Source organism: Amphiprion ocellaris, chromosome 4 (assembly GCF_022539595.1).
Source record: "Amphiprion ocellaris isolate individual 3 ecotype Okinawa chromosome 4, ASM2253959v1, whole genome shotgun sequence".
In the NCBI taxonomy this organism is placed as follows: domain Eukaryota; kingdom Metazoa; phylum Chordata; class Actinopteri; family Pomacentridae; genus Amphiprion; species Amphiprion ocellaris.
This window is the reverse complement of record NC_072769.1, coordinates 14,680,870-14,691,003: the sequence shown is the minus strand read 5'-3', so window position 1 is coordinate 14,691,003 and position 10,134 is coordinate 14,680,870. Positions and strand designations below refer to the sequence as shown.

Sequence of the window (10,134 nt, the reverse complement as noted above, 5' to 3'; positions counted from 1 at the left end):
GTATCTCTGTGTTTGTGCCGGCACCTGAGCGAGGGTCTCATAGTTTACTCATTTACTACCATTCAGCCTCTGCAGCTCATTACTGTGAGGCAATGCAATGAGGGCCAAATGAGCCTTTTTCTTGACTACTTAATTGATGTATTGCATTTGTAGCTCTTAATGATGCACTGTTTAAGAATAAATGAATAAAATGATGAGTAGTTACTTTTACAAATAATGTCTGCTGTCGCCTTGCAGCTAGAAGAGCCCCGGTTCGCATCCCGGGAAGGCTGGGATCTTCCTGCATTGAGTTTGTATGTTCTCCCTGTGTATGTGTGGGTTTTCTCCAGGTACTCCGGACACACAGTCCAAAAAGAAATATGCTGAGGTTAATTGTTCATTCATGTCCGTAGGTGTGAATGTGAGTGTCTCTATGTGTAGTTATGTGATTGACTGGTGACCTGTCCAGGATGTCCCCTACCTTCACCCTAAATCAGCTGAGATAGACTCCAGCCCCTCATGACCCTAATGAAGATCAAGCGGTGTATAAATAATGGATGGATGGATGTCTGCTGAGACACATCCTCCAAATATGCCTCAGATAAGAATTTTAAATGTAGACAGCTTGCATCATGTTTATATATATCCGGTGTATGGAATCATGGAAATTCTACACATCATATATTCTCAGAAATGCTAATCCAGCTAGCAATGGATTCAATCATTTGTGGCCAGTAAAAATTTAATCAACTGTCAATAAAGTGTCGGTCTACAGCACATTATTTCATAGTTAATTCTCTAAACATGCTCAAATTATTGTTACAATGACTAATTAAATAAAAAACAAATACACTTTAATTAATTGGTAAACCACCACCAGTATCATGTAGGTGATCTAATGGTCGGTATGATTTTTTCTCTCCCATTTTCCTCTTTCTCTGTGCCTGTGCAATGTATGAACCCATCTGAGCTGAACATAGCCTCTCTGCTTCAGATATGTCAAATTCAAAACTTCTGCCATCCCGCCTGCACTCATTCTCTCCTTAGAACTCAGGCTTTTTAATATCACTTTCACTTTTGCTATCTTCATGCATCTCTTAACGCAACCATCTCCTACCCTCTCTCCCTTGCACACACACACACACACACACACACACACACACACACACACACACACACACACACTCAGCGTCTCATTTCCTCACACACTCGGCAATCTTTTCAAAATCACTTCCTTGATTCACATCTTTGCCCTCCCCATTTATGAGCACTTTATTGAGAAGCAGGGAGGTGGCAGAAAAACAGACATAATTGCCTTGGGTGGTAAGTTATTGGAAAATGGATGAATTGCTTTCTTCAGGGAAGAGCTGTGAGAGTGTCAGGAATAAAGGAGGCTCCTTAATAACACTGAAGGTCAGGTGCAGGGATGTTGGGAGCTATGGAGGACGAATACACACACATAGCCGTCTTCTCCCCCCCTCCCATTTTTCCTCATACGCAATTTATCATTGTGTGTTTTTGAGGGCACATGGATTTGGATGTGTGTTGAGGGGATTGGGACAGCTGATGTTGTTATCCTTTGCCAGCTGGACTCAGCTGACTAAGGTAAGGGCTCCTTTTGATGGGGTCAATCAAGTTCGTCCCCATGGTTACAATCCGACACCCACAAGATGGTTCAGTTGCGCTAAGTGAGGCTGGATATTGAACAAAAGAATCCAACAGAGAGAGGCACACATAGTCCGCCTAATAAGAATATCAGCCAATTGAGTTTTTATCACGTCTGTGTGCGTACGGTGTGTATTTTGTGTCACTTTGTGACATTTTCATCGTCTCATTTCCGACTAAATCAAACCTAGTTTTTTTGAGTTTGAGAAAGTACATCACACAGTAAAGGTGAGAGAAACTTCTTCGGAGCGCTGCTTCTTTATCGAGAAGTGTCAGGTTGTTTACAAGGTTTCTGGTATTAGGATAGTTTTAATGAAGCATCTCCCTCTTACAGTCATTGCCACTTTACATTTTGGTGCTTCCTGCAGCTGCAAAGAAAAGTTTTTTTTTTTGTTGTTGCTGTTTGTTTTGTTTTGCCTTGCCTCTACTTTCAGCGAATTTTGCTTGTTGCTTTTCGATAACACATATGTAATGGCAATGCGGTCATGACATTATCAAAAATAGCTATAAATACCTATGAAAACACTCAGGGGGGGACTAACATTATGCTCTAAAATGCATTTCTAAACCAGACTGGTTAAGTGCCTGAAGCAAGAGTCAAATATTTGTCCTTGTCTGATCTTTCTTGCCAGGCTGACTCACTGTTACTGAACTTTTCCTCAATGTGTAAAAGGGTAAATAATATACAACAAAGTGATCTGCTTTGAAAGCTTTCAAGAGCTAAAGACATATAGATGTAATCAGTATATAATGAGGGTTCAGATACAGTGTTTATGTGTTGTGTTACAGATGCAGAAATTATAGTCAAGAGTGAGTGTTTTCCATGAAATCGTCTGCTCCAATAACAACAGTTTGTGCTGTGTTAAGAGGTTGCCAGCCAAGATAAGTGCAGTCGATGCAGGAGACAACTGATAGAGCGCTGTCTGATTGTTCATTTTTATTTTGAGTAAATGTTTGAAAATTGTTAACACTGTGAAACTCACTGTATACTTCTAAATACATCTGATTTGATGTCATGGCACAAGCTAAATATCCAGTGTGAGGGAACCAGCTGCAAAGCAAATACTAAATTCTCGGCCCATAAAAGAGATCAAATCAACAGAACTTAGGCTATATTAACAAAATAATGCAAACAACCAACTAACCAACTGCACTGATTAAACAAAACTCATAACTGGCCTGACAAACAATGAACAAAGGTGAATTATACACCAATCAGGCATAACATTCTGACCACCTGCCTAATATTGTGTTGGTCCCCTTTATGCTGCTAAAACTCCTCTGACCCAGTGGGGCATGGACACAGGACCTCTGGGGATGTCCTGAGGCACTGGGATGGTGGCAGTGAATTCTGTGGGTTGCAGGGTGAGACCTACCTAGATCAGGCTTATCCTGGCACATTACATGGATCTGGGGAGTGGTGAACAGCTTAGCTCTGTGGTGTTCCCCGGGTCACTCCTGAGCAGTTTTTGCAGTGTGTCGGGGTGCATTGTCCTGCTGAGGGTGGCAATAAAAAATATTGTGAAGATATTGATGACAACACAATTGGCTAAAACAATGTAGCACTAGAAAACAGGAGTGATGGTTGCTGGAAATGGGCCTCTGTACCCCTATGTTGATATTCCATTAAAAAATCAGCTGTTTCCAGCTAGAATAGTCATTTACCACATTAACAATGTCTAGACTGGATTTCTGATTAATTTAATGTTAACTTCATTGAAAAAAAATGCTTTCCTTTTAAAAATAAGGACATTTTTAAGTGACCCCAAACCTTTGAATGGTAGTGTGTATTACAGAGTATATAACTCAACTCAGTTGGCATCACTAAGTAAGAGTTTGAAGTTTCAATTTGTTGTCTGCTCACATTGTCCCTTCTTTCTCCCTCCAGGATCATGTAGGTCTTGGCCTTTGCCTGGTGGAGGATGATTCAAAGGGAGGACTGGTGGTCAGGTCTCTGACCCAGCATGGCACTGCCAGTAAGGTGTGACATCATCAGTAGTATTACTGACGTGCTTTCACATCTCCATCAGTAATATAAGTATGTTTTCTATACAACACTTTCACTCCTTCAGTTAGCCTTCAATAATATATCTCAAGCACTTCAGAATTGTGAGTTCCTCATCGAGCTGCATTCCAGCGCTACATTTTTTTTCCAACTTCTGTTTTCTCTATTTTAATTTTGTTATCTTCATTGAAAACAAAACTGCTTTTCTTTCAGAAATAAGGACATTTCTAAGTGACCCCAAACTTTTGAAAGGAAAGTGCTTCTTATTTATTTGTACTATTTGTTTTTATATATATAAAAATATCTCTAAATACCCACCACAAGTCAAATGAATAATGTAATATTTAAGTCAAATAAGCACTTGGCGTGGCCTGATTGGCAGCTCTAGTATAAAAGCCTGGTACTCCTCTGAAGCCTTCTCTTGTCCACAGCCATACAGATGAGTACAGCAGCTGAGGACTGGATGCCCCAGCACCAGTATTAAAAAGATTAAGAAAGTACAACTTGGAAAAAAAAAAAAAACATGTTGAATTTACAAATGTTAACTAAACATGCACACTACAAATAGAAGTTAAGTACTTCAAGAAAAGCTAAATAAAATGTGAGTGTGGTATTTGAAATGATAAATTATGTGTTATTTATGTGGTTTTGTGTGTACAATATGAGTGTCAGAATTTGAACTAAAGTGGTTAATGGGGTTACAGAAATGTACGGTTGGATGGCTGCAAGTGTAGACATCACACTCAGCTTTCATGTTCTGGTGACCTCCCACAGTCTAGAAAACAATAGAAATACTTTGTTGTTTCACAAGGGGAAATTCATTTTTTTCTGTCTGAAGGCATACAACCAGACCTTCTGTGACCCTGAGTTGTTGTAAGCAGCAATGGAAGGTGAAAAATGAATATCGAAAGTACACAAGTGTAATCATTTACACACTATTTATGTTTCCTTAATTGCCGTTGCTGCACAAATGAGACGGCAGATGGACACCTGATCAAAGCAGATATAAAGGCAACTATGTGCACATCTAGCAGTTCAGGGACAGTCATTGCATTGCTGCGATTCTGTGGGCGGACTTCTTGTGACCAGTCAGTATGAAGTGGCTGAGAGTGCATTAGTTATTGCTGCCGGGACTTCAAGGGAGGCTTGTTACAACATCAAACGAATGTTTGAAGGCAAAAATGAAAAAGCAATCAATGCTTACTGAAAAAGGTATTGAGAATTTCTGAGTTGTTTGCAATTGGTGAGCAACAAGTATTAAATAGATATACAGCTTCAATAGACTACTTTGCCTTTACTGTGTCCCAATGTTGCTTTGTCTTATCCTGAACTCTAAAAGTCGTACCAGCCACCTGCCACCAGCCAGCGTAGACATGAGCAGCACTCATTCCACTGTGCAGCCTGGCACAAGACATCGATCTTCTCTCTGTTGATGCTGCTCTACCTTTTGAGAGCTGATCTTAACCTGTTTCTCATGGGGTCGAGGAATTCTCACTGCCATTCCATAAAATCATTACACACTTTGCCACCGCTTGGGATCTGAATCGTTTTCTCATGCGGTGAGTCAACAAATTGCTTGTTTGCTTTTCTTAAGTGTGTTGTCTTGAATGAGTCGAAAAACAAAAGGGATTTGAACTGTGTATGTTGCAATTAAATGCTAAGCATTTTCAACCTCAAGGGCTCCAGCATGGTCTAGACTGGATTTCTGTAATATTTATCGGTGATATTCTTCTTGATGCATTACATCCAGACAGGTTTTAGTTCAGTGGGAGTGAAAATATTAATTTGTTATCCTGTTGTTTAACTGAGAAGAAAAAAATAGCGTGATTGCATTAATGTCCATCACTGGTTAGAGGCGTCTCCTGTGCAGATGACTTGAAACAGACAGATGTTGAGAGTAAACCAACGCAATCCTGTGAGGTGGAGAAGTGTGTGAGAGTGAGATAAAGAGATGGAGTGTCAGAAGATGGGATTTGTATGGACTGAAGCCTATCATAATCACAAGCCTTGCAGACAGCCCTGAAACCACGGTCGCTGAGAAGCTCTTATGTTGAGTAGTTTTGAGAGTTTGGCTCTTTTTTTTTAATCTATAGGCGAGTGGAGCCTCATACTTCTGATCCCCTGTGGGCAGAGGACCTGAATCACACAATCATTTCATTGTACATCCATCTACACATAGGGAGAAAGTGTTCTTACAAGCAATATTCTGAGACCTACTGCTAAAGAGATGACCAAACTCTGCAGAATAGTCAGACAATATCAGGCCGTAAACAACTTCCATTATCAAGTTACAGTGACAAAGAAGTTGCACAAATGACAGACAAAATCATAGAGGATTTAGTCTATCCTCTGAATTATTACTTCAATTTCTTCCTTTCTGGGAAATTGTACCAAGTTGTCTGGGCAAAGGAAAACCCACAATGAAAAATTGTAATTCCTGGACATAGTGATTTTTTTTGACTTCCATGTATCCTTCACTTAACTTCTTGAATTGGTCTTAAATTATTCAGTGTATTTATTAAGTTATTTTCTTTGCTTTCTTATGATACTGTAGCGAATATAGTAATTATTTTTATATTAAAAATTTGATTTTGTGATATATAATGTGATTATATAATGTAAAAAAGAAAAAGAAAACACTCACACACACACACACACACACACACACACACACAACACATAACACACAGAACACACACAAACACATTTCCCAAATTCTGAAAGAGTTCGTCAGTAGGAAACTGGGACAAACTGTTCTGGCAGGGGAAAACGTCTGTGCTCAGAGAGCAAATCTAAATGTTTGGCAACCAACGAAGCGAACGGACGGGCTAGCATGTGCACTGGAGTGGCTACGCACACACACACACACACACACACACACACACACACACACACACACACACACACACACACACACACACGTGCGTATTATCAAGTAGAAGGCCACAGCAGCAAATGCAGAATGGATGACACCTCACTGTTGCAAGGTTCTCTCTGTGTGTTCATGTTGGTCCTATTATCCTGAGAAATGGAGGGAGAAATAGCTAAATTTGGCATGAGCTCTCAAGATCCAGAGGCAAACAGAAGCTCTGTCATGAGGGAATGTGTTACTACCTGAAGACAAATAGAAACCCGATGTATGGAGAATGAGCGGGAAAAAGGTAAAGCTGAAAAAAGGCCATAAGAAGAGCTGAAAATAGGATGTTCAGGAATAAAGAAGACGAGATGTGAAGGCAGGAAGAAATAAAAGTAGGTGGGAATAGTGAGGAGGAAAGGAGGGGAGAGGAGGCGGAAAAGGGAAGAAAAGAGGAACAGCAAAGCTTTTTGTGGTCTCACTTCTTTCTCACTTTCATTCAGTCTCTCTTTCTATTTCGCTCCCCCACTGCTGCTGTCAAGGGAGCGAAGTTCTGGGTTGCTCGAGCTGTTTGGAGGTGCTATGACTGTTTACCAGGTTGTGTGTGTGAGTGTATGTCGGTGCATGCATGAGTGTGGGAGGTGGTAAACTGAGCAGGTGTATCAGGAACAAAAGAGCAGGGACGATCAGTGAGTCAACTATCGCCACGCTGTGTGTGTTTGAGCTCATTTGTGAGCGCATGCAATTGAGTGTGTGTGTGTGTGTGTGTGTGTGTGTGTGTGTGTGTGTGTGTGTGTGTGTGTGTGTGTGCATGCGAGACCAAGGAAGGAGTGAAATAAAAGTGTCGACTGAGGGGATTTGTCAGGGGAAACAACACTCGGTGAATCCCACTTAATGTGCAAGCGAATACACACATTCATTCAGATAGACTCATGCACACTTGCACAAACACGGAACTGGATTATGTTGATTTTTGTACATTCCAGAAGGCACTCAGTGATGCAAATATGCCTCTCATTGTGTCTTGGTTTGAGGTGAAGAAGTGGCTCTTGACAAACAGAAAGGCTTCCAAAGCTGCGTTGTTATACTTTGAACATCAGCCGTCACAAAGTGGGATGTGGTTCACATGAACACACATGATATGCATGAGCACAAAGTGTACAGGGGCAGTAAAATGACATAACAATACAACATCATGACAGTCATTCCTTGTGCAGAACACAATGTGTGTGTGTGTGTGTGTGTGTGTGTGTGTGTGTGTGTGTGTGTGTGTGTGTGTGTGTGTGTGTGTGTGTGTGTGTGTGTGTGTGTGTGTGTGTGTGTGTGTGTGTGTGTGTGTGTGTGTGTGTGTGTTACAATATGCAAAACATATCCAAATTCAATAAGCTGAGCGCAAGTGAGTCAACAATATTATTCAGTTCTGTTGTCATGGAAGGACTTGAGCCACAAGTAATAGCTGGAAAGCGCTCCATCTACTTGCAAAGAAGCCATTTTTGCCAAAATGGTTTCTTTGTCAAATAACACACTCACATATATGTATGCAGATACATAATTTGTCAAAACTCTAATATGCCTTATTGTGTTTTTACTGTCTTTCCCTTCCTCTCCTCCAGAACTCTAATGAGGTGTGGCGTGGATGCTTCTGCTTCTCTTTTTCCCTCCATCATTCTTCACAGCTCCCTCCACTCCCACTACTCCTCTTTGTATCAAACACCCCCAAGTCTAGTTAAACTCCCTCCACTTTCTACATGGGGGACTGAAGTTGTAAACAAGTAAGTACTGTAAGCAAAGTTTTATCACTTTTTCAAACACCAAGTTTCACACAAAAACACATAAATGGATAAACAAGTGAAGTAAGAATAAATTATAATATGAAACTCACCACAGTGAGAAATGGACCAAAACAAACCAAAGTATAAGACAGAGATAGAGGTCTGTAAGAACTTGCCTGTAAAGATGGGTTTTAGAAGCTGCTTTAAAAGAAATCAAAAGATTTAGTAAATTTGTTAGATTTGGGAAGATGATTCCAGATGTTGTGGCAAAAAATGAAACTGGGGGAATGTAATGCATTGTCCTACATGTACTGAACTGTTATGGGAAGCTGTTATAGTGGAGAGATGCATGGACAGGCATAGCATGGCACCAGCAGCCAGTTCTGTTTGCTCCATTTGAAGTCATTTTGGGCAGCTTGAAGTCCTTTGAAATGTAGCTAGTTCTGATTGTTGCATTTCAAGTGATTTCGAGCAGCATGAGTGAGGCAGAGAAAATTGCAGTGATCTAGTTGTGTTCCCATCATAGACTTAGTTATTTCCTGGAGATTTACATTAATCATGTGTGCCATTTGCCAGACCTTTACTTTCACCCTAACTTGAAACTTTCCCTCCTGAAGGCTCCTCTGCTGCTTCAATGTTATTAAAACGCACTCTAACACTATTTTTAGAAGGTCGCCGACTGTGGCACAGTCAGTGAATTGGCCTTTTAGAAATAAGTTTGACTTGACTGTGACTAAAATCAGTGTAGTAATTTTTGTTTTTTGCTTCAGTTCGGTTGCATCTAATTTGGAGGTGTTGAGAATTTTTAAGAGTTTCAGTAACATCAGTGTCTATGGACTCATCATTATGAGGCTGTTATTTACTTTCTAATTCACGGTTTTGATTTGGTTACAGTAAAAATGTACACTACCATTCAAAAGTCTGGGGTCACTTTGAAATGTTCTCATTTTGAAAGCTTTTTTTTTTTCAATGAAGATAACATTAAATTAAACAGAAATCCAGTCTAGACATTGTTAATGTGGTAAATGACTATTCTAGCTGGAAACTGTTGATTTTTAATGGAATATCTCCATAGAGGTACAGAGGAACATTTCCAGCAACCATCACTCCTGTGTTCCAATGCTACATTGTGTTAGCTAATGGTGTTGAAAAGCTAATTCATGATTAGAAAACTCTTGTGCAGTTATGTTAGCACATGAATAAAAGTGTGAGTTTTCATGGAAAACATGAAATTGCCTGAGTGACCCCAAACTTTTGAACAGTTGTGTAGTGCTTTTTTCTTTGTTTGTTTGTTTGTTTTTTAGTCAAATCTCACTCTGGCATGGTGGTTAAGGAATTCTGAAATGCAATACATCTCCTCATCCTCAAGTGTCTCTTATCTATAGAGCTAAAAGGTTGTTCAGTTGTGCATAGATAGACTGAATTTCAGGATGTTTTTCGAAGTGGAAGTTGCTAATCCAAACCTAAAAATAGCTTCGTCCTACAAAATTTCCCAAATGAAAGTTAAATTCCCCACAGTTTAAAGATCTACCTTTATATGTACGACCGTTCAAAAGTTTGGGCTCACCCAGTCAATTTCATGTTTTCCATGAAAACTCACGCTTTTATTCACATGCTAACATAACTGCACCAGGGTTTTCTAATGGGGGGTGGTGTGTGGCAGCAGCAAAAGCTCTTTTTTGAAATGGAAAATCACATATTATTACCATCTGCTTCTTCACCACTCTGGCTGACTTGTGGCACTCCTAACAAATACTTAAGAATAAGGTTTGGGTTGTTTTTTGTTTTTTTATTAAAAAAAAAAAAAAAAAAAAAAAAAAAAAGCTGTTTAATTGACATGAACTTCCAAACAGATTAAG

General features: G+C 39.8%; 1 protein-coding gene across 1 annotated transcript in view; it reads left to right on the top strand.

The window, feature by feature from the left end:
- Positions 1 to 1,317: 1,317 nt before the first annotated feature.
- LOC111574873 (nicotinamide riboside kinase 2-like) overlaps positions 1,318 to 10,134 on the top strand; it is a 32,744-nt gene continuing 23,927 nt past the window's right edge. Inside the window, exons 1-2 of the mRNA XM_055009551.1 lie at positions 1,318 to 1,392; positions 3,533 to 3,625. Of these exons, the coding sequence (XP_054865526.1) occupies positions 1,318 to 1,392; positions 3,533 to 3,625 (168 nt within the window). The remainder of the gene's footprint in view (positions 1,393 to 3,532; positions 3,626 to 10,134) is intronic.